A 23726-nucleotide genomic window follows, 5' to 3' on the forward strand; every position below is an offset into this window, starting at 1 on the left:
GAGGAGGCCAACAAGAACACTCAATTGATCATAACACATCTACAGTCCTTAGGATTCATCATCAACAAGCAGAAGAGCAAGACGATCCCAACACAAACTCAGGAATTCTTGGGATTTCAGTTCAACACCAAGACAATGAAGCTCACAGTGCCCAAAGCAAAGATGGTCAATCTGAGAGACAAGACCAAGCAGATTCTATGGAAGACTCATACTTGCAGACAGCTGGCATCCCTAATAGGGAAGTTCACAGCAATGATACCAGCAATAGGGGAAGCATTGATTCGAATAAGGTATTTGCAATGAGATCTAGCAAAGAACCAACACCTATATCAGAGGTGGAAGAATCAGTGTCCCTTGTCACAGGAAGCAATAAAGGAACTCCAGTGGTGGCAACGGAATGCTCAAGTAATCAACTGCAGGCCTGTCAAGGAACCAACACTGAACAAGGAGGCTCTGACAATTCAGGTGGATGTGTCCAATTCCGGTTGGGGCGTCGCCTCTAAGATCCTTCAGACATTGGGATTCTAGACACCAGAAGAGAAGGCCACCTCAATAAACGCCAGAGAACTAAAGACCATCCTCTTTGCACTACAGCTCCATGCCAACAGATATCAGGGCAAGTCGGTGCATATCCAGAGCAACAATATTACAGCCATAAAGTATGCCATGAAGTGGAGAGGTACAGCATCGCCTATACTTCAGGAACTGGCACTGATAATTTGGAATCTGCGAGTGGAGCAGAAGATAACTGTGACCATGTCACATATAGCAGGAATAGCCAATGTAATAGCCGACCGCCTGAGCCGTACCAAGAAACCAGTTCACAAGTGGGCTCTTCCCAAATGGCTGTTCTGCGAGATTACCAAGAGATGGGGCCAACTGACCATAGATGCCTTTGCCTCATGGGAGAATACCAAGCTGAAGAAGTTTTGGAGCTACCAACCAGACCCTGCTGCCGTGGCCCAAGACGCCTTTTGTCAGAAGTGGCCACAGAAGGGCGTGTTTGCACACCCACCTTGACGCTTGATACCCCAGGTTCTCCGCGAGATGACGAAGGAGAGGGCCAAGATTATTCTGGTCACACCCTGGTGGCAGACCCAATACTGGTGGCCAATGGTGATGAACAGGGCAATAGAAGACCCAATTCCACTCCACTTCAGTCGCCTCCAGTCCCCCTTGGCCGCATGGAGGCTATCACCAGACATTATGAGACAGTAGAACAACTGTCTAATACACAGGCCAATTTCTTGTCTCGCACTAACCAGGCAAGTACGAACAAGACGTATGATCTTACATGGCAAAAATGGGCAATGTGGTGTCAGACCAATGAGAAAGACTGTTTGATTTATGATGCCGCCATGGTCTGCAAATATCTGTCTTATCACCACCACATAGACATAGCAAAGACTCAGTTGAACATTGATAGATCGGCTATTGCCAGTGTATTTAAGGTTATCCATTCCAATAGCCTACCACTAGCTAATCATTATCTGATCCAAGTCTTCTTCAAAGCATTGCGTAATAACTCTCAGTATCCTGCTCGTCCAAGCACACCAGTATGGGATCCAGAGAAAGTGTTAGCCAAGATACTCGATTGGGGACCAACAGGCGACCTGTCCATGGTACGACTTCAATGTAAAACAGCATTGTTGCTTTGTCTAACAACGATATGGCAAACCAGCTCAGATGTGAGACGTTTACAGTTCCAAGATATTACCCTCATAAGAGTACCATCTCCACCACACATGGTTGAAACTGTACACCTCTTGGTTAAGAAAACAAAAGAAGGAATGATGAAGGATCTGACTTTGAGCGCCATACCCTCCCATCTGGAACTATGTCCTGTTTACACCTTGACTGTATTCCTACAAAAGACAGAGCATATGCGAAGCTCTATGCCCATCGACCATACCCTGTTTCTGGGTTTTGTGGAGGGGTCACAACCCCATAGCATTCGACCTTCGACTATGAGTACTTGGATTAAAACCACGTTGAGTGAATGTGGAGTCAATACAACGATCCATAAAGGTCATTCAACCTGATCTGCTGTAGCTACATTGGCAAGAAGACGAGGAGTACCAGTTGCTGCGAGCAAGAGACATGCGAACTGGAGTGCAAACAGCCAGGTATTTGAACGATACTATTGGCGACCAGAAAGAGCAGAGGCTGCTCAGATCCATGAAACAATTTTCCTGCCAACGGAAAACGAACCTCATTGGAGGGACAGAGTCTCCGATGGACAATCAAGATTGTCTGATACTCCGTAGGGGTTGATAAACAATTTGGATTGTTTGAGGGACAAAGTCCCAAGAATGAGGTGAGACCCACCCACCACTTGACATAAATTTCTACCTTATCAAATGGAACCGTCGAATTGTTGGCATGTCATAAGAGATAGAGTAGTATAGAGAAAGAGATATTGAATTTAAACAAAGAATAAAAAAGCATGGCTTAGAAAGCCCTAAACCTCATTGGAGGGACTTCGTCCCTCGAACAATCCAAATTCACCCTTGAACAAGTCATAAATGGCTTAGCCAGTATAATATATACCCTCCCAGTATTTTTGAGAGCAGCAAAAAAATAGGTCATAAGTGTATCTTAACGGAAGAGCATAAACAACTATTATAATCTTTATTGATGCTAATCCCTCTGTTACTGTTGTTGAAATAACCAAGCATTTATTGAGGCAGTTTTTTGATCATTAAGTATCATGTAACACTGTTAATAACTTTATGAAATGTGAATACAATCTTTTGTTGAAAGCAGTAGATTTTCATTCTATTGAGAGATAGAGTGGAGCAAAGATTGAGAAGTTATATAATTGAGAATGTAAGTAAAAAAAAAACAGACATAAACTTTCTTGCGAATTATATATTTCTTCAAAAATCTACTTTTGATATAAATATAAAACGCTTAAGAGCTTGGTTCAAAAAAGATACTTATACTATTGTTATCAGTCATACTATGAGAGCAAACAAAATGTTAATCTTAAGTGCCATATCCACTGTAGGCCTGATTACAGTCAGCATAAAGAAAGCAAGACCTTCTAAGAAGAGAAAAGCTGATCAATACATAGGCTCAGATACTGTAACAGATCTCTACATTAGTTTCTTGAAAATGACTCTTGATGAAATAGATAAATATTCACATATCAAAGATTATTATATAGCTATAGATAATACTCACATTTATAGTATGAGAACATAAAGAGATATATTGAGTAATAGGAATATAATTGTATGTATCTTCCCATGTATTCCCCTGAAATTATCTCAATTAAATTATTCTAGGCAGTGACAAAGAGTTAGGTTAAGCATCATAATTTTTTATAAAAAGATACTTTGTTCAAGAGAATCACAGAAGTCTGCAAAAATATGAAACAAAGTTATTTCAAAGGGTTCATCTTACATTTTTATCGGTGCTGGGATAAATGTCAAAACAAAGAGTCCATGTAAATATATCAATAACTTCACTAAAGATAGCAACGCAGACATAAGAATTAGATAAATGTAGAAACAGCAAATTAAATTAAAAGAAAAATTAGAGCTGAAAATAAAACGAAAAAACTGCCAACTCATTCATGAAAATCATCAGGATTGCCACTATTAACTCAATACTCACTTGTTGATGACAAAATCTAATTTTATATCACTTTTCTTTAATTCTACCAAACAAAACGCTCTGGAAAATACTATATATTTATGTCATTTACATGGATTTTGCTTATTCAAACAAGATAGACAGCAAGTGGGAAGTATAAACAGATGTGGGGAATAGAGAATACAGGAATATACAGACCCATACAATAAATGAAAGAAAAAAGTTTAAACTCAACTAAATAGAACATCTTTAATGCAAAGTTGTTGTGCTTTTTTTAAAAACTCTTCTCATTCAAATCTCACAATGTCTCAGCAAATCAATAAAAGTATTTCTAAGAAACAAAAAAAGCTTTCAGACTATGAAAAAGGACTTATTATCGGTGGTGCTCTCCATGATATTTCATTGACTACTATTTCGGAGAAGACAGGCATACCCATGACAACTGTACATAGCACAGTTCAAAGATGGAAACAGAATGGCACGCCATTAACAGAAAAACGCTAAGGACGTCCATCAATTTTGGGTGAGAGAGATTTACGCCAGCTTAAAAACGAAATGAAGAAAGATCGTAATGCCACACTTGGAGAACTTGTGGTGATCCAGACACTCGGATGTTGGATTTATCACATATAAGAACATATTCATATTGGGATAGCGTAGTAGCTATCATCTTGTCAGTATAAAATTTATATAAATGATTAAGTAATCAGCCCAATAATTATTACAGTTAGTACTGTAGATAATATCTTAAAGATTGTTAAGATAATTATATCATACTGCCGGGTAAACTGTGTCAGATCGATATGGAGCTAATTTAGTAGGAAGTCCTAAAGCTCTAGTATAAAAGAGAAAAGAATAGCTAAGAGCTAAAGAAGTACGATTTATGACTTGATGTCATAATTGTAACACCAACACTAGTTAAGCAGTAAATACACTCTAATAACCAAATATAGTAAAGGAAGAAAGCCTTAAGAAACTAAGACGTAATGACAAGAGCAGATTGTGTTTTCTTATAAAAAGGGACACTTTTTATTTATGAATAAAGACAACTGATACACAGTCTCAAAGTATTTCTATACGTCTCTATTATCAAATATTTTATTTTTCTATTGTTTCGTACCTGAAATACCACAGAACTCACAAACGCCATGAGACTCATGATTGGCAAATACATTTGCAAGAATACCATCCGCAAAGCTATTCGTAAGATCGGAATGTCTTCTTGCCATCCTGTGTTTAAGCCAAGGCTATCCAGAGCACATAAAAAGAAACGATTGTTGTTTGCTAAACGTTGCAAAGAAACCAATCAAAGATGGGATCGTGTGATTTGGAGCGATGAGTCTCACTTTATGGTTTTCCCAAAGGATGGAAACCTTAGAATTTGGCGCTTTCCTCTGGAGAAGTTCAAGTCTGATTGTATCATACCTAGAGTACAGTTTGGCGGTGGTTCGGTGATGGTTTGGGGCTGTGTGTGGGCAGGAGGAGTAGGCCCACTAAAAATGATTATTAACAGCCTTGACCAATTTGGCTATATAAACCTTTTGGAAAGAAAGTTGCTCCCATTTTATGGTCGCCTAAGTGAAAGACATAACGGGGAGTTTATTTACCAAGAAGACAATGCTCCTTGTCATAAGTCAAAACTTGTTGAGAGCTGGAAAAAGATCCATAATGTACCAATAATAGAATGGCCGCCGGATAGCCCAGATCTCAGTCCTATTGAGAACCTATGGGCTCATTTGAGTCGGGTGGTAAGGGCAAGAGTACCAGCTCCAAGAACTATTAAGGAGCTAGACAAGGTTATCCATGAAGAATGGAAGTAAATACCAGTTGCAGTATGCAAGGCCTACTGCATGTCTATGCCAACTCGCATAGCCCGTATGAAGAAAGCCCGTGGTGATGTTACTAAATATTGAACTTTCAATAAAAATTATTTTTCTTAATATTTAAAGGTTATATATTCTTATTCCAATGATTTTGAAAGTGGTTTCTTAAGTAAAAGTAGACAAACAATGAGGAGAGAGTTAAGGATGTTATTTTTTCACTTTGGTGGAAGCTAAAATTTTCTTTCATTTAATTGATGAGACTGTAAGATATAATAGAAGTTTTGACAATGTCAGAAAGAATATAAAGAGAATGAAAATCAATATTGAGACAATTGACCAAGGGTTCCTTTGCTTGACTTGGCCATGAGTGACATATAATTTGATATTGGGACAAGGTAATCAAGTCTTTCTTGAAGAATTGTAGCAGTGGCAGTATTTGGTAGATCATGGGTACAGATCGACCAAAAACAATGGCTTACTGCAGCAAGGAGATCCAAATTTTTGCAAGTTGCAAAAGTGTGCAAATTAGATAATGAAGAAGCGAAGTCCAGAGAGGCAATTTCCGTCATGGTGTAAAGACAATCGTGGCGTTTAGATACAATAAAAAAGGAGATAGAATATTCATTTATCATAAAAGCTAAACAAGCTGGTAGGTCATGCCATTCGATGGCGCGCTTGCAAGTAATACCAAGTCAGAAAATGTCCAAATTGACTGATTGTTTTGTGGTGGATATTTTGCCAACCTTGGCTTCACTGAATCCAAAAAGACATTCAAATTCATGCTGCACAAGCGTTGATATAATGGCGTCTGGCCGCATTTCAGTAAGATCTTGGTGTACTGATTTGTCTGCCCACTGTAAGGCCACTTGTTGGTCTTTATCTGCAAAAATCTCAGGCAAGAACATGTCAAAATAGGTGGATTGCAGCTCCACTTCAACAATTTTGGACATATTTAAGACGGACAGGCGTGGCAATTTCATTAACCTAGATTAATAAATAGGAATATGATTTAGTGAAAACTAATTGATCGAAGAAAAAGAATTGACTAACAAGTTTGCTAGTCCTTTAATAACATTGCCAATGGTATTGTTCATTGTTGCAGCCAAGTTCAACAGATCACGTTTGTTGTCACGCATGCTTATTGCCTTGCTATCTACAGAGTTGATTGTATCAGTCACCTTGATAAAATAGCTATCACTAATCTTAGCAGTGTTCGCATGCATCAATTCGCCCAGTACTTGATTACACATATTGCTTAAGGTACGTTGACCATATATCTTCATTATGGCGGGTCTGTGATCTATCAGTGCAAGAAAAAGGATGTCGGCAACAGCCATTAATTTTTTCAATGATATTTCAAGAGGAAAGGGGAGATCAATGATGTCAACATGTCGATTGTATTGTTGAAACAAGTCAGTGATGTTAATATTTCAAATGATCCAAGATATAGTTGGCATTTCCTTGTCTATAGTACGGTCAAGGGTTGGAGATGAGACATTGTTGTCAATGAAAAGAGTCATTGTTGTGCTGCTTCCTGATTCCAATGCTTCACCATTGTTGTATCCAACATAATCGTAGATTTAAATTAAAAGTACAGACACTCAATAAATACATACATTGAGTTACTGACAACTAGTAATGATACAAAAAGATATACCTTCCCTTATACAAGGAAATTACGTAAAGAACATACTAAGACAAATACTAAGACTCTAGTCAATAACACTAAAAACATAAGAACTAAATCATAGAAGATAATGGTAGAGAAACAGACATTACATGATATCACCATATCATCACCAAGCTAAATACAATGTCTATATAAACACACAATACTAATAGCAATAGAACAGCATCTCTTTTCTGATTCTTTCACTTCTTCAAATAAAACAAAGTCTCACCGTACTCCCGTCTGCACTTGCTTTATTTTATATCTTATTGTTACCTCATACATAACAATCTGTTCTTTTGAATGATTGCAATTTGAGAGCTCTGGGAAATATTGCACACAATGACCCAACTGCAACATTAGACATGATTACAGCTGAAATTCAGGAATCTTCAGATGTACCAATCAAGAGGGATGCTGTTCGTAATTCCTTAAAAAAGATTGGTTTACACTCTTATGTTGCTGCAAAGAAGCCTTTGCTAAAAAAAAAGGCACATAAAAAACAGGTTAAAGTTTGCAAGAGATGCTCATCGTCACAATCAACAGTGGAATTGGGTAATCTGGAGTGATGAGTCCAGATTCATGGTTTATCCAAGGGCAGGAAATGTGTGTGTTTGGCGCACTCCAGCACAGAAATATAGAAGAGGCTATGTATGTCCAAGAGTATAAGGCAGAGGAGGCTCAGTGATGGTCTGGGGGTGCATTTGGGCTGGTGGAGTGAGAAAACTTGTAATTGCTGATGGCATGCTAAATCAGACGAAGTACATAAGACTCTTATGACTTCATTTTATGCCCTGGTTTCGACGTCTTAAGCAAAGGAAAGATGGCGAGTTCATTTTCCAAGAAGATAATGCACCCTGCCATAAAGGTATTTGGCAAAAGAATACAAAGAAGAGATGAATCTGCCAGTGATGACATGGCCAGCAAACAGCCCTGATCTGAGCCCAATAGAAAACATTTGGGCATACTTGGAACACCAGCTGAGAGCTAGAAGGGTAAAGCTAATGAATTCACACTCGTTGGCCAGAGCTCTTCAAGGAGAATGGAAAAAAATACCGAAGAAAGTAGTGAAAGCACATTGCATGTCAATGCCAAATCGAATGAAAGAACTTAGAAAAAATAATGGATTTCATACCCACTATTAAACTTTCTAATAAATTACATATACCTATTCACATAGCTAATATATATTACTCATAATTATTTCAGAGCTCTAGCTATATGTTAAAATGATAAAAAGATGTAAAGAAGTTGTATATTTTCATTGAAAAAAATCGAGATTTTAAAAAATACTTTAATTAAATATGGGTCAGTGTATATACCCTAGTGTCTTAATAAAAGTTTCTTAGCTATCTTTTTTTCTTGATTTTAACACCCTTTTTATTTTCAAAAAAAATGCCTGCTTCCAACAACTCCCTCAAATTTGTTATGGACAAGCACTGTGAAATGATCAGTCACAGCAGTTCTGCAGACCAAACCCAGTTTTCTGGAATTGCTTTCGACCCCTTGTGCGATTTCAACCAAGAGATTGTCAATGAAATGCATGGAGAAGTTGTACTCCGATCTGTGACAGATGTCTTTGTCAACCATACCGATATGGAATGGACCCGTACCTTGGCCAGAAACCCAGCAGTCACAAACCTCCTAAGTCTCAGAAGTTTTTTGCAAACTGAAGTCAACGAGGCCACCACCAAAACCATTGTTGCACAGAAGCCAAAGACAAATCTGCCAGAGAAGGTCTACTCTGATTCTGTTGCCACTGCAGAAAGCATAGGTCGAGATTTGTACCAAAAGTACAACCAAAACCAGGTGAACAAGCTCTTCTCCTTGGTTTTCTCAGAAAACCAGACTGCTGCTGCCACTGCCAGGGAAACGGGCATCAATGTCCGGACTGCCCAGAACTACGTCAGGCTGGCCAGAGAGAAGATCCAGACCGATTTTGATGCTGCCACAGTGGAGACTGATGAGTCCAATGGGCTAGAGACGATGGAGGTTGAGGAGGTTTCTGCGCCTAAAGAACGAAAACATGGCAACCAAAAGTTGTTCCAGGCACACTCTGCTTTTTTTAAAGTTTTTCGAAAATAAACCAGATGCTACCTTGGAACAAGCAAGGATAGCTGTCATGGAAGAGTTCTCTGGGCTGCAGATTACCAAATCAGCAATCCAGAAGCACTTGGTGAAGAAGTGTGCCCTGACGATGAAGAAGTTGGAGAAGCTGCCTGAGAAGAGAGACGACGTCAGCACAATTGTGATGAGACGAGACCGCATTTTGGAGTGGCAACAACTTGCGGATTTCAACTATCTGTCAAACTGTGTGTTTATTGATGAAGCAGGCTTCAATATGCATATCAAGAGAACTTTTGGCCGTTCCGTCAGTGGCACCCCAGCTAAGACAACTGTCCTGACGCAGAGAGGTGTGTCTATCACCATCCTTAGTGCAATGTGCGAGAGAGGGATTGTCAGCCTCTCATTGAAGAAACCCACTGCAGTCGCAACCAAGAAGAAGAGAAAGTTGGACATCTACACCAACGTTGAGGTGAATGGCCGAATTGGCACCAGAACCCAGCACTACCTCGACTTTCTTAGTCATACAATGGACGTTCTGGACAGCCAGGGTATGCAAGGACGTTATCTCATCATGGATAACGCTCCTATCCATAAGGCCGATGAGGTGAAAGACTTTATTTCTTCCTGTGGATACAAGTGTGCATATATTCCTGTGTATTCACCTTTTCTGAATCCAATTGAGGAAATGTGGTCCAAGATCAAGTTTGGTGTCCGCAGAGAAGAGATTACAGAGTCAGACGGGCTCATCTTAAGAATTACAGAATCAGCTAAGACTGTCACCCTTTTGGACTGTTTGGGTTGGATTAACCATGCCATTTCATTCTTTTCTTGCTGTTTGAACAGAGAGCGAAAGCTTTAAGTATGTCTTTTATGTCTATTTAAGCTCTTTACACTCTATGTCTTTTTTTAATTTATTTTTATTTTTTACTACTTTATGTCCTCCTTTTTCTTATTTTTTTTTACCACTTTATGTCCCTCTTTTTTTTATTTGTTTTACTGCTTTATGCTTTTCTTTTTTATTATTTTGTATTTCATTATATCTTACTTCTTGTTATGTGTTCTATTTCTCTATCAACTAATTATGCCTAATAAAAATATCCATGTTTTATGCCAAAAAAATACGACGTTTACAAAAAAAAGTATGACGTTTACAAAAAAAGTACGCCGTTTACAAAAAAAAATACTATGGTTATATAAAAAAAAATTGTAAGGCATAAGGATAAAAAATTTGAGTGCCATGTACCCTTCCGCCAATAGTAAAAGGGGGGGAGCAAATTCAGATAGCAATGGAAGCAAATTCAGTTGGCAATGGATGCAAATTCAGTTTCTATGGAAGCCAATCAGATGTCAATGGATTCTAATTAGATGGAAACGGATGCTAATTAGATGGAAATTGGCGCCAATTGAATGGATAAAACCAGTACTTGTTTATTTTTAAATATGTTTATCAAAATCATCCAAATGGGGTTTTAATTTTTGATATTCTGCACATCCTATTTTGAATTGCTTCAAATTTACTCAATTTTTATTCATAAATGAGCTCAATTTTGAAGGAAAAGATGTAATCTTTCAACCCAATTTTGAATAGGCTAAAAATAGTAATACATATTTTAATAATTCTTTATCATGCAAACAAATAGAGCTGAATATGCATACATGTTAGCATTTTTGATAAGTAAACAATATATTTATTTATTCTACAAGCAAATAGAGATGTATATTCAAGTGTGTAAGCATTTTTGATAAGTATACAATATACTTATTTATTCTACAAGCACACAGATGTACATTCAAATATACAAGCATTTTTGATAAGTAAACAAAACACTTTTTTATCACGCAAACACATAGAGCTGTATATTCAAATGTACAAACATTTTGGATAAATCAACAATAAAATCGAAATTTTTATTTGATATATAATACATTATTGCTTGTATGTAATTTAAGTTTAATATCCACATCTTTCCTTTTTTTCTTACACATATGAAGCACAACACATCCTCTCAACGCAAGCCTATCTAGTCAAAGAAGCTGTCAACTACTTCTGATTCAAACAAAGATGGCACGGAGTTCATTGTATATAGTCTAAATATCCAGAATTCTGAAGAAAGTACCAACATAGACTTGGCACTGATCAAGAAAAGAAAACAGAGAACATGGGACCAGGAAAGAGAGCTGGTATTAATGGAGGCCTACAGTTATTATCACCCATTTGCAGCCTCTCATGGATAAGTACAGTGAGTGGAAGAAATTTGCGCCCCTTTATTTGGTTTCCAACTTTGTTGAAAGTGTATATACTTTTTATCATCAAAAAAGTGTATCAATGATAGCATCTAAGAATCTCATCATTGCTTACAATATATATAAAGTGTTTGTTTGATTATATTTGAAAGAAGAAAACGTTTTTAATATTTGGTGCTGCCACCATCTACATCGATTACAGATTGGCATCTTTTTCTCATACTCTTAATCAAGCTCTTCAAATATGAATTTGGAATTTTTTTTCACTCTCTTTCAATCGCATGTCTGAGATAATGTATGGTATATAGATTATATCTATTGGATCTAACTTTCCACTTGAGATAGGCTCAGACATGCTCTATTGGGTTGAGATCCAGGCTTTGCGATGGCTAGTTGCCCAAAAGTTGCATCTTCTTTTTTTTTTCTATGCTCTTGTCATGACACTGACATGACAGCTGGCGTTATCCTCTTGAAGCTTAAACCTTCTCCAGCTATTTTTTTTTAAATCTCTTAAGGGAAGGGAGATAAGCTCTTTCCAAGGTGTCTATATACTTCTTGGAATCTACATTCCCCTTCATGACGTCTAAAACTCCGATACCCTTTCTATAAAAACACCCCCAGATTATAATAGCACCTCCTCCAAACTTCACAGTTGGTGAGACGAAACTGGACTTGAAGTCCGACTTGTTCTTCTTGAGAACTCTTATACACCCATCATCCTTGTAGAGCTGGAATCGTGACTCATCACACCATATGATGGAATTCCACTGTGTGTCACATTCCAGTCGACATGTTCAATTGCCTATTGTAATCGCTTCTTCTGATTGATTTTCGAAATCTTTGGTTTACAAATCATCTTGCAAGAGTAAATACCAACACTATGCAGAAACTTTCTGAGTGTCTTGTCTGACACAGGCGTGGTCAAGTTTTTGCTAATCTTGGTCAATGACTGTGTTGGATCTCAACTGATCTCAAGCAGAATCTCTCTTTTATCTCTCTTGTTTAGCTTTGGAGGTCTGCCTGACTGTACTGTAGCTTTATGTGAGCCAGTTTTCTTGTAACTTTTCAGCACACGCTTCATGACATATCGGCTTAAACCAAGTTTTTTGGTGATGTTAATCTGGTTGGTGCCGTTCTTAATGCTCTTATGAGCAATTATAGCATGAGTAGTATTATCAGTGTGTTTTTTTCCAGTAGCCTGGATCTTAGGCTTCTTCTTGATGCATTTACTTTGATTCATTTTAGTTTATAATGTTAATATAAAAGTGAAAGAAAGATATTATATTTTTACAAAAATGTGGCTATTAAATTTAGGAGCGCAAATTTCTTCCACTAACTGTAGGAGAAGTGTGGAAACAAGTAACTGTTGCAGTCAACAATGTTCACTGTAACTACAAACAAGCACTTACCAGCAGAAGTGTACAGAATAAAAAAGACGCACTCTTTAGTAAGTTCCGGCCCCTTTTTGATCAGCATTTGAATGAGAAGTTTTCTAGTATTAATATGGATATCCCAACTCATCTTGGAAGAGTCATTTATTCCGCAATGAAGGCAGTATGTTTTTTTTAAATAATAACACTAAAACATATAATCATTTAATCGATTTAAAAATTTTCTTTTAATATTCAGGAAGAAGATGCCAAAAGCATCAAAGAGCTTAAAGATTTTGTGAAGGCCGGAAAGGCAAAAGACATGATATCACTAAATGATAAGCTCATGTCTTTTGCCAAGTATGGCCAAGAAATATCTCTAAAGGACGAGAAAAAAACACTGAAGTAGATAAAGTCCCTGAGGTAAAGTCAACGCCAACCAAGGGGAAGCAGCAATTGGTTGAGCTGTTAGAGAAACAGATGGAGATCTTGGAAAGACAAGCAGAGACGAATGAGAAGGTTCTTCTGGTACTGGAAAGCTTAAAGAAGTATATTGGAGAGAGTAGCAAGTCTCAGGCCATCATTGCTGACTCTCTCTCTCTCTCATTGCCAAAAATCATAAAAAATAAAGTTTAATTTATATCTCTTTAATTTTATATTTAGTTTTGAGTTGTTGATACCTTTTTTTATTATACAGGTAGAGAAGTAATACATACATAATTTTAAGAGCTAAATTAATTAATTATACTATTATGAAGCAGAAGCCTTTTAAGATAGTATAGTGTTGTACTTGAATAGATAAGATAAATGAGATGATATTTAATTATTTAAACATATCAAGTTAAAAACTAATTAAAATGCAATAATTACATAGAATTCTAATTATATAAGAATATCACTTTATTATCATTACTAAACGTATTTGCTTTATAGTCATTAACAACAAGTGATATACTCTATATATCAAGTGGAATAAACTTTACCAATCTGGAAGCATTATATAGAATAGTGTCTACAGTATCAACTATGTCTTCTAATACGGGATCACATGCAAGGTCTCTGATATAATCTTGTATGTTTAGTGGTTGAATACCAAACATTGCTGATGTTACATACCCATTGATACAAGTACAGTCAAAGCTCGATATAGTGATAATTTTTTTAGAAAATTTGGGATGGTGCCTGCTTATTATCACTATTTTTTGATATAGTGATAGTAATAAAATATGAATTCACCAGTATCACTATATCAAGCACTGAGTTTAATTTATTACTAAAAAAATATATATATAGAAAATTTTTCTTAATAATATGGTTGACATTAAATTTAAAGTCCTTTTTTTTTATAAAAAATAATAATAATTGTTATGGTATTAAGAGCTTTAGCTGCCTATAAGAAAGACTGCAGGCTCAATATGTTTCTGAACAATTATTCTTATTTTATTTTATTTTTTTGCAAAAATATAAAAATTAAAAAAAAATAACAATAAAACATTTGCTGGGAAATATATGTGTGTATCGTTTAATAGATTTTATTATTATGATAAATGCTTTTATTAAAAATGATTTAGTACTTAAAGTATTATCTAATGTTGGTTTGATTTGTTTTTTCTAAATTTTCTTTAGCTTTGATAGACTTCATTAATTTGTCAAGATCATTCATCAATATATGCTGAGAATTACTACTATCTGGAATCATTAAATGAAGAATAGTAGCTACTGATTCTTTTATCATTGTTCTTCGCTCTACGCTACTAATTGCATTATCTTCCTCATCTTCCTCCTCTTCCTCTTCTACCTCCACGTTTTTTCTGGGGCCAATCAAGTTACACTCCAAGATATCCATTGATTATTCAATGCTGTCAAGGTTCTCAATATCAGTAATTGTGATATTCTCACATCCTGGAAGACAGTTGAGGTCATCAAAGTTCTCCTCAATAACCGGAGAAATGAACTCTTGTATGGTATCATAAAACAAACTGGTGTGGTTGAAACAATTAGTGATTGTCTCAGAAGTAACCTTCCTCCAAGCCCTCATAATATAATTCATTCCTTGCAATTGTGTTAATGTGAAATAGTCACTTTCTGTCTTTGACTTGCCAGCAATATAATGGAGTGTTGCAAACTGATATTGTAAATGCCAGTACATGACTTTGAAGTTTTAGATAAGATCAGCATCGAGAGGCTGAAGATGAGAAGTGATGTTTGGTGGCATATAAAGAAACTCAATGTTGCTAAAGGTTACTGATGTATCATGGCAGATTGCATTATCTAAAAGGATAATGAGGTATTTGGGATTGTTTATGGGTTAGTATCTCAATAATGGGAAAAGTAGATACTGTGAGAGTGTTATTTATTAAAGAGACAAAATAATATTGTTTATATCTGCTACTATTCAAATCCCTGTAATTCAAATCCCTGTTGTGTAATGGTTGGTTTACACTGTATGAGTGTGTAGTGTACGTGTGTCTGGTGTGTAACAGTTCCGGAGATTGTTAACTTGCCAGGTTCATTAGCAAGAAGGAACCAGTGTTTAGTTGTGGGGTCTGTTCTTCACTCAATTATGGTGTGTATACCACAGATAAGAAATTTTCTTCCAAGACTTCTAATACAAATGTTAATGGCGTGGAAGGCTTTTGTAAATATGAATTTTGTTATCCAGCTGCTTTTGTTATTGAAATATTGAAACCCAAGTTCAAATCCTATAGTGTAAAAGCAAAGTAATTAATATGAAAGGAACCAATCAATAATTACTTATTATATTTTTAGTACTTACCAGTTTTCTTGTTGAAACAGTGAGATTTAGCATGTTTTCCAATAATGATTGGATCAAACTTAAGTGAACCATCCGAGTTACAGAGCAATCCAACTGTTAAACGCATCTTGTCAGCCTTGAGACAAGAAACTGCTTGACCTGAGATTGTTCTTGTTGGGGGCTGCTTGTAAAAGAGACTAGTTTCATCAAAGTTAAAGATATCTTGTCTCTCAAACATCTTTAACTTCTCCTTGATCTCTTCAACTCGTGGCTGAACAGATTCATCATTAACTTTGGCAGAACCAGCTTTATTATGCATAACTTGGCTTTTAAAGCCAAGTCTCTTCTTAATGTTTGCTACCCAGCCATCAGAGAAGTTAGGCAAATCCGTTGCTGGTATATTATGGCATGTAACAGCAATCGTTCTGACATACATCTTGATTGAATTGTCATTGACAGGATTGTTTAGTGCTGTCATATCATTGATGAATTTTTGGACATCTTCCTCTATCTCAGAATAATCTGTCTCTCTGCTGCTCATCATCTTGAGCTCATACTCATCTTTTTTCAGCAACTGATCTTCTTCTTGTAAGATCTTTGATATGGCAGTTTAGGCAACTTGAATTGGTCTTTGGCCCATAACCTAACTTGTTCTTGACTAAATCCAAGCTTTGCTTGTTCACAGATCTCAAGCTTTTGCTTTCTGGTTAAGCAAACACAAGTTTTTCCATTGGAGTCATTATTCAAAAATGACAAAAGATTGATTGATTGTTTTGGCATATTAAAAAATAGATATGAAATGTATGTGTATATATATGTGTGTAAAGAGTTTTTATCAATAAAGTTAAAGATATAAACGTGTGTTTTGACGTCTCTTTTATATTAAACCATCTGTCAATATTAAATGAAATATAATAATAAAAAATAATGACTTTATTCATAATGGCTGTCAAGAACATCTAATTGGTATCAGAGTTTAAACCAATAACAAGAGATTCTGACAATTATATTCTTAAACCAATTACACTGTTATTTTCACAAAGAGCTTTGATATCACTAATAGTATATATGTGTGCTTTAAAAATAAAATTTTCTATATAATCTAAAAGAAAGTATAATATCAGGGCTTGATATAATAGCAATAGCAGTCACCTACGGCGGAGTATATATTATCACTAAAAAAATCTATATTGGAGTAATAAAAATCATGCTTGATATAGTGATAGTGATAAAATTTCTGTCCACCACCATTATCACTATATTGAGCTTTGATTGTATGAAAGTTTTTGAGCAAAGTAGATAATATGTATATTGTCACAGATGATGCTTTCGACTTCATCTTCATCTCTGAACTGAATTTACAGTATTTAAAATACTGTGCTATCTTACTAAACTTCATCTCGACTTGCACTCGTGCTGTAGATATAACATGATTAATCCTGGCTTTTCAATCTAAAGATATATATAATAAAGTTTTGTTACAGTTATTAAAAGTCTATGTGTGTAACAAATAAGCACAATTGTGAATATTTTACCATCCTTCAGTGTTTCATTTAGTGGAAATGACTTAAAAATCTTGTATGATCATAGGTAGGCTTGGTCTTTATAGATAACATATCTGAATGGTAGGTACTTGTCCCCAGACACAGCTGTAAGGTACAGAATTAAATGGTCCAAAGTCTTCATTTCATAAAAAAAATTGTATTGTGAGTAGATCCAACAAAAGGTCCAATCAAACTACTGGTGATACTATCAGGTGTAGCAATGACCTGGTACTTTATACAATGAATATACTATTAAATAGACAAACATATTAGTAAGTGATTTAAAATCATTTGATATTATATATATTTTTTTTAGATGTTTTCACCAATCAATATCTTACTTTCTATCCATTGTATAGAGTTTTTTGCTCTTCTTCTGATTTTGGACAACATAATTTCTGCAGGATGCCATCAATAAAACCAATTACACTAGAATAAGTTTTTGCTATAATATATTTAGTTATTAATAAAAAACATATATGTCTGTAAATGTAACAAGAACGATATTATTAAATAATGATATTACTTTTTTTATAGATTGCCTTTGCAAAATGCTCACAATTTTCTGCTAAGAACTGACGTGTGTCAAACTCCAATCCGTTTTTGAATTTCTTTATCAACAAAACAGACATTTTTTTTACAATGAACCCTAAATCCTTTGCATTCATTCCCCATTTTCTTTTCATTGAACAGTATCTCTGAGAGAAATAAAATTAATACAATATCATGGCAAATGCAAACTCTATGCTCACATGAACCACATATCTTTTTGAATAGCATAAGTGCAATCACTGGAAAAATGACCTGACATATGTATGTGTAAAGGCGTAGTTACTCAGGTGTCAGGACGGGGTTTAACATTGAGTCCAGATACATATCACCATGTAACAAATTCGTCTTAGCACCATGTGCCATGACCAGCTATACACATGTGTGGGGTCAAATAAAAATGATGGGGATATAGTTCTTTAACACTTTTGGTGTGTTGATCTGACTTGGGATATTGAAAAGAGTTTTTTGAAACCAAGGTTTTATTTTTATATGTTTTATATAGAGCTTTAAAGGTGGATAATATATTTATTTTCGATCTTGACACAGTAGTATAGCTCAACATTACACCTCTTCGTTATCTTTTATATCCAATTAAATTCAATACTTGAGCAATTCTTTGGATTCTGAACCATAGTATAGTTCAATCGTCTTTATTTTAATTTCAGAAATGGTTTTATTGGTAAAAGTTTATAATAGTATTTATTTGGAAAGAACAGAATGTTTCTAGAACTATAACAATCTTATAGTATTGATTTATTGGATATCCGTTATTGCTTCTACTGGTCTGCTTAATACTGTTTGAATAGAATAATTATCTACAGAAAAGAAATGCCTGAAAATATAAAAAGAAAGCAGACTGTTTGTTGAAATATAACAGTCTTTAAGAAGCATAGACAAATTATTAGCTATGTGTGCTGGATACTACATTTAATGTAGTATGCTTTTACATTTTGTGTACACTTTTATACTTACATTGTAAATATTGGAAAAGAGCGAGCAAAAAATAGATGTCGATATTGATAATCCATGGCGTTTCTTATGATATCTTTCACTATAAAAACAACAAAAAACATTAATTTTTGTGAATCGAATAAAATAATAAATAATTTACATACCAGTAGCAAGAATATATATTAACAGAGATAGATTGTCTTTGTAAACACTTGATAGAACTCTAGTGAAAAATAATAATATTTTATGTTAACATATTATAATATTAATATAACTAAAATAAAAAATAAAGTAGTGATCCTTACCATGTAATATCATTTCCAGCTGTATAATGTAAGGGAAATCAAAGACGGGATCAACAGTGTTTATCTATAATAAGACTTCATTTTAGTAAGATACATGTCAAAATAATATATATATATACACTACCTTGATGTTTTTAACCAAATTAATTTGTAGCAGTTATTCTTGATGATCAAGTCTGTAATAAAAAAAACAAATCAGAAGGATTTTTATAGATGTCAATTTCGCAAAATATAATATTGACCTTTGTTAATCTAGACAGCAATTGTGAAATGAATGCATTTAAATGAGAGCAAACGAGTATCTATTATGATAATAAAAGAATGTATTAATTTTTATTGTTTATAAAAAAGTATTTAATAAAGAAGTATGTTACCAAAAAAAGCCACTAATATAATAATGACAAACGTTGGAAAAGAGGAAAGGAGCAGAAAAGAAGAACGAAAAAGACATAAATTTTTTTTCTGCGTTTGAAACAAAATACCAAAAAGCTTATCCAATAAACGATAGCAAAAAAAACTGAAAAGAGGTGATCAATTGAGGCCAAAAAATGTATCAAGGCCTATTTTCATCTCAGTGTTTCAAGAAGTTGTCTTTGAAGTGTTCCTGAAGCATCACTACCGCCTATAAATACTTAATTTTTCTACTTGCAATTCAATGTCACTCACTCTTGATTATATCATCTCAACAAATCTACGTTGCAAATTTACTGTAATTTACATAACAAAATAGATGGATTGTCTCTTACAAAAGAGAATAAAAAAGAAAAAGAACTAATATTAACAATTGAAAATATTATAATATATTACAGATAATGTCTATCTGCAACCGCAGACTTGCTCCTTCTCTTGCCAGCACTGATGTCCAGTTGCTACAAGCTTTGAATGCGATGAAAGAAGAGATGAAGGCCATGAAGGATAAGATCACATTGATGGATACAAGAATCGGTGTAGTGATCACTGGTAACGCAACCGCCATTAATGGCATTGATGCCTTGTCTGCCCTCCCAGCATCTGCGCATGTGTCCACTAGTGTTGCATCCACTTCTGCTGCCCTTCCCACCACTGAATCAAGTGATATTAACGCTGTATTTGTAAGTATAAAGATATAAAAGACACTTGCCAATCTTGTTGCTAATTAAAATATAATAGGGATATATTCATGGTTATAAGTGGAACCCAAAGCTAAAATCAAGAGATTAGGCAGAAATCTAAGTGAATGCCATAAAACCAAAGTGGGCAGTTGATGTTCGTTTTGATCGCTCTCCAAATAGAGAGCTAGTCAAACAACTCTTGTATTACTTGGAAAAGAAGTTTGCTGGCACTGATATGAAGACACGCGACCTTCGTAAGTGTATATACACAAACTTCTGTAGTAGACGTTGCCAGCAAAGGGAACTTCCGGAAACAAGACGAGCCTTGAATACTAATTCAAGAAGATCTGGCCGTGAAACTGATGTAAACTGTATTTTCAATTTATGCTAAATAATAACAATTAGAATATTAATTGTATTGCCTTTTTCCTTTAGAATTACACTTGCTGTCGCCTTGCTTATGATGCTTACAAGGCTGACATTGATCTCAAGATGGGTCAAAACTGCTCTGGACTGATCCAAAAGTTGGTCATGTCTGAAGGCGAATCAGACGATGATATGTCCCCCTCTCAGCCAAGAAATGAGATTCGTGTTGCTCACCCAAGTTGGAGAAGTGATGAGATAAAACCTAACAGTTTTCTTTTTTGAATGATTCCAGGCTGAATGTTAATATATGTTTATTACTTAGCTTAACAAATTCATTACGGAGGTTGACTCATTTGTTGTTAAGCAATTGGGTGCAAATTCCCGCCAACTGCTTAAGAGAGTTTATGGTAGAACAGTGGAATCAGCAGTCCCAATTGATTTAGATCCTGCTCTACCTCAATGGGCTCTTAAATATGGGTCATAAATAAAACTCATTTTTTGTTATTTTTTTTTCTTTTACTCTCAAAATTTCTTAACACATATGTATTGTTCGCAACATATATAATAAGACTACATTAGCTTATGTATTGAAATTTTTTATTAAAAAAGATATGTATTAAATATTAATTGTATTGTTTGTGTAGTAAAGCGTTGACAAGTATTTTCTTATTATTTGTGCTGGTTTTATAATCACATGTTGCAATAACTGATGATATTCAATGTACTGGCAAGATGCATTCAAAATTACACGCAATAAAATCTGCACTGCAGATGTCAACACTTTCCAAGTCTCTTGAACGGTCATGCTCAATCTGGAACCACTTAACAAACACAAACACGTGTTTATTTTGATAAACGACACGTGTTTGGAGCTCTGTGTTGTCTACTGGTGGAGTGAAAGAGTGCAAGCACAGATACTGAATTTGGCCAGTGTATGCCAACCGATTATTGCCTTGACTTCCAAGGAACAGAGATTGAACAAATGAGCTGCGACCAGAAGCATATTTGCAGCCTTTGTAAACCTGACCAAGCAAATTGATTGATTTCAACTTTATGATTTGGTTGTTGACAAAGGAGAATGGAGAGGAGGGATGCTGGTAACCTTCAAGATTTGGCATGCAGTATGCGACTTTATAGTAATCAAGCAAATGAGGATAGTCGACATCACTCATTGCTGATGGGGGTTCGATATGGAGAGGAAATGCGGATGGAGGAAGAGGTTCATTGCCAAGGACTGGAAGAGAAGGGTTTGAGTATGCTTGGATGAAGGCTGATAGTCTGAACGGGTGCTGGGGAAAAGTTATTGTATTTTTTGAAGTGGAGGGTTGAGCTGTGGCAGTAAGCTTGGCGAGAAGAGGAAGAAACGGTACTTGGCTTGGGCATGTGAGAGTAGCATGAACGAAATCACCTTTGAATGTATCTTGGACGAAACTATTCATGTATGTAACCTCAAAGGAATCTTTTCTGTTTGTATTCACGTTCTTTAGCAGACCATTATATTGCTCGAACCCGAAGAGCCAATATCCATATACTTGTCCAAAATCACAGATAGTCTCGTGAAGATGAAGATGTAAATGCATGTTACAGGTGAGAATAGTTGGAGTGTAAATACGCTGGCACTCAGTACAGAATTCTTGAAGAAATTTATGGCCGTCGTCAATGTCAGAGAATGTGATGCTTGGTTTTACTAATTGGCGGCAGGCATCAACAAAACTGATCCAATTTCTGAACATTTCAATTGGCAGGACGGCCTTCAACAAGATAGGCGAATACACTAGCACCCAGGACTTCCATTCATCAGCTTTCATGTATGGAAAACCCTTTCCAATCTTCGATTTTAACACCACGTAATCCATTGGCACCACCATTGTCTCTGCCATTGTTTGCATTGTAGCTAGCTTTCTATCGTCTATCAGTCCTTCTTTTATCTACTACTCCATCATTCTCTTTGGTGTCCCCAGGAATAAATTATGCATGGGATTGATGATCGTTCCACGTACTAGATCAAAGTATCCAAGGCGATGCAGCTGTGACCATTGAACACCATTTTCGATTTCCAACTGATGCCTTTCTGAGGGCATACTGGCACTCTTCCACTCCTCAGCATGCAACCTGTTTTTCAGACTGCTACAGATTTTCCACGTCGAATAGTTGAACCCACTGAAGTCGACCTTGTTGGTGCTTGGTAACCTGGTAAACTGCCTCACACATCTGGGGCATGCACAAGTACTGTTGTGAGTGGTGAATCTACTGGTCTTCCTGGTGGCAGGGATGTCACAGGCAACCATATGTAACGCAGCATGTACATTAACACCGGCTGGGCACTCAAAGGTTGGGATGGTTATCCCCATAAACAACTGCAGCAATTCATTGACTATTGGCTTTAAATAGTGGTTGATCTCTTTGGTCTTTGGCTCCTTAGGACCAGGCATCAAACCAACAAGGATGATATTTTCAGACTTAAATCTTTCCTCACGAGGCAAGTTATTTATTGCAAGGTAGATAGCTCCAGTTGAATATGTAACGCCATCAAATGGCTGGAACCAGTCGATGTTCATTGTTAGCATCAATGAACAAAGTTCATCCACAAACGATACGCCACTTTGGTCCTTTAGCTCCTTCCACATAGCACCATCATAGACGTCGCATAGTGTATCTACGACCTTAAGCTCTTTGTTCCATTGTCTGATTTTTTGCTCAAACCCAGAATGAAGAAAGAAAACTTGTAATGATCTCTGGATAGAGTTGTAGACGTATGATCGCTTGGCTACCATGGCACCAGAAGATGAAACCTTCATCAATTCACAATTGCATGGTAATTGAGAACCATGCTTTTTGAAGTCGCAATAAGTAGGGAGAGGCACATCTTGTTCGTAAACCTTGTGGCAGTCTTCACATACAACAGACTTCTTGATACCATTGGGGTAATTGGAAAAACCAGTCATTCTTTGCAGACCAATAAGACTTGTTGGTAATTGGAAATCTTCGCCATAGATCTTGAGTAACTGATTGATAAATTCAATCAATATGGTGGCACCTTTGTTAACAACATAACGCGAGATAAAAAGAATGGCAAAGGTAGCAATGAACCAATGGACAGGGTTTTCAGGCATGTTAGGAGCATCAAATGGGTCTATTTAAAATTAACAAAAATAAATTAGAACAAATTTTCTTTAGGTCTGTTTTTAAGAAAACAAAATCATTTATGACTGACCTTCATTAACAAACTCTTCAACGTCTGTCTTGACACCTTCTTCTTCACCACTGCCAGAGTCAGAGTTCATGTCTCTTTCAATGTCAGAGTCATTGCCATTGACCTTGCTGATCTCATCGTCTACCGAGACATTGTCAGCCATTGTGGCAGCATTCAAATCAGGTGAGTCGGCCTG

The 23726-nt window shown here is 35.9% G+C and overlaps 11 protein-coding genes across 11 annotated transcripts; 5 read left to right on the forward strand and 6 right to left on the reverse strand.

The window, feature by feature from the left end:
• Window positions 1-1310: 1310 nt before the first annotated feature.
• Window positions 1311-2267, forward strand: PHYBLDRAFT_165342 (hypothetical protein; the record flags this gene model as incomplete). Its single annotated transcript, XM_018435208.1, has 3 exons — window positions 1311-1622; window positions 1875-2028; window positions 2053-2267. 3 exons carry the CDS (start codon window positions 1311-1313, stop codon window positions 2265-2267), a joined length of 681 nt encoding a protein of 226 aa, XP_018294880.1.
• A 1636-nt stretch (window positions 2268-3903) lies between these two features.
• Window positions 3904-4233, forward strand: PHYBLDRAFT_142345 (hypothetical protein; the record flags this gene model as incomplete). Its single annotated transcript, XM_018430785.1, has 2 exons — window positions 3904-4044; window positions 4129-4233. 2 exons carry the CDS (start codon window positions 3904-3906, stop codon window positions 4231-4233), a joined length of 246 nt encoding a protein of 81 aa, XP_018294881.1.
• Window positions 4234-5740: 1507 nt separating this feature from the next.
• Window positions 5741-6760, reverse strand: PHYBLDRAFT_142347 (hypothetical protein; the record flags this gene model as incomplete). The annotated part of the gene is made up of 3 exons (XM_018430786.1): window positions 5741-6097; window positions 6167-6407; window positions 6474-6760. 3 exons carry the CDS (start codon window positions 6758-6760, stop codon window positions 5741-5743), a joined length of 885 nt encoding a protein of 294 aa, XP_018294882.1.
• A 979-nt stretch (window positions 6761-7739) lies between these two features.
• On the reverse strand, window positions 7740-8058 carry PHYBLDRAFT_142348 (hypothetical protein; the record flags this gene model as incomplete). The annotated part of the gene is made up of 2 exons (XM_018430787.1): window positions 7740-7839; window positions 7949-8058. 2 exons carry the CDS (start codon window positions 8056-8058, stop codon window positions 7740-7742), a joined length of 210 nt encoding a protein of 69 aa, XP_018294883.1.
• Window positions 8059-8487: 429 nt separating this feature from the next.
• PHYBLDRAFT_165344 (hypothetical protein) lies at window positions 8488-10041 on the forward strand (the record flags this gene model as incomplete). Its single annotated transcript, XM_018435209.1, has 3 exons — window positions 8488-9131; window positions 9205-9691; window positions 10003-10041. 3 exons carry the CDS (start codon window positions 8488-8490, stop codon window positions 10039-10041), a joined length of 1170 nt encoding a protein of 389 aa, XP_018294884.1.
• A 2865-nt stretch (window positions 10042-12906) lies between these two features.
• On the forward strand, window positions 12907-13182 carry PHYBLDRAFT_142351 (hypothetical protein; the record flags this gene model as incomplete). The annotated part of the gene is made up of 2 exons (XM_018430788.1): window positions 12907-12957; window positions 13033-13182. 2 exons carry the CDS (start codon window positions 12907-12909, stop codon window positions 13180-13182), a joined length of 201 nt encoding a protein of 66 aa, XP_018294885.1.
• A 2371-nt stretch (window positions 13183-15553) lies between these two features.
• PHYBLDRAFT_103563 (hypothetical protein) lies at window positions 15554-15826 on the reverse strand (the record flags this gene model as incomplete). The annotated part of the gene is made up of 1 exon (XM_018427773.1): window positions 15554-15826. A coding segment is annotated over one exon (273 nt), but the record flags the coding sequence as incomplete, so codon positions are not given.
• A 1590-nt stretch (window positions 15827-17416) lies between these two features.
• PHYBLDRAFT_165347 (hypothetical protein) lies at window positions 17417-17883 on the reverse strand (the record flags this gene model as incomplete). Its single annotated transcript, XM_018435210.1, has 3 exons — window positions 17417-17517; window positions 17599-17750; window positions 17825-17883. The coding sequence occupies 3 exons, from the start codon at window positions 17881-17883 to the stop codon at window positions 17417-17419; spliced, it is 312 nt and encodes a 103-aa protein (XP_018294887.1).
• A 338-nt stretch (window positions 17884-18221) lies between these two features.
• PHYBLDRAFT_62956 (hypothetical protein) lies at window positions 18222-19331 on the reverse strand (the record flags this gene model as incomplete). Its single annotated transcript, XM_018441047.1, has 6 exons — window positions 18222-18272; window positions 18597-18675; window positions 18736-18796; window positions 18881-18944; window positions 19123-19182; window positions 19287-19331. The coding sequence occupies 6 exons, from the start codon at window positions 19329-19331 to the stop codon at window positions 18222-18224; spliced, it is 360 nt and encodes a 119-aa protein (XP_018294888.1).
• Window positions 19332-19692: 361 nt separating this feature from the next.
• PHYBLDRAFT_142353 (hypothetical protein) lies at window positions 19693-20821 on the forward strand (the record flags this gene model as incomplete). Its single annotated transcript, XM_018430789.1, has 4 exons — window positions 19693-19971; window positions 20114-20335; window positions 20407-20562; window positions 20660-20821. 4 exons carry the CDS (start codon window positions 19693-19695, stop codon window positions 20819-20821), a joined length of 819 nt encoding a protein of 272 aa, XP_018294889.1.
• A 232-nt stretch (window positions 20822-21053) lies between these two features.
• On the reverse strand, window positions 21054-22217 carry PHYBLDRAFT_142354 (hypothetical protein; the record flags this gene model as incomplete). The annotated part of the gene is made up of 1 exon (XM_018430790.1): window positions 21054-22217. The coding sequence occupies one exon, from the start codon at window positions 22215-22217 to the stop codon at window positions 21054-21056; it is 1164 nt and encodes a 387-aa protein (XP_018294890.1).
• Window positions 22218-23726: the final 1509 nt, after the last annotated feature.

This window comes from Phycomyces blakesleeanus, assembly GCF_001638985.1.
Source record: "Phycomyces blakesleeanus NRRL 1555(-) unplaced genomic scaffold PHYBLscaffold_5, whole genome shotgun sequence".
Taxonomy (NCBI): domain Eukaryota; kingdom Fungi; phylum Mucoromycota; class Mucoromycetes; order Mucorales; family Phycomycetaceae; genus Phycomyces; species Phycomyces blakesleeanus.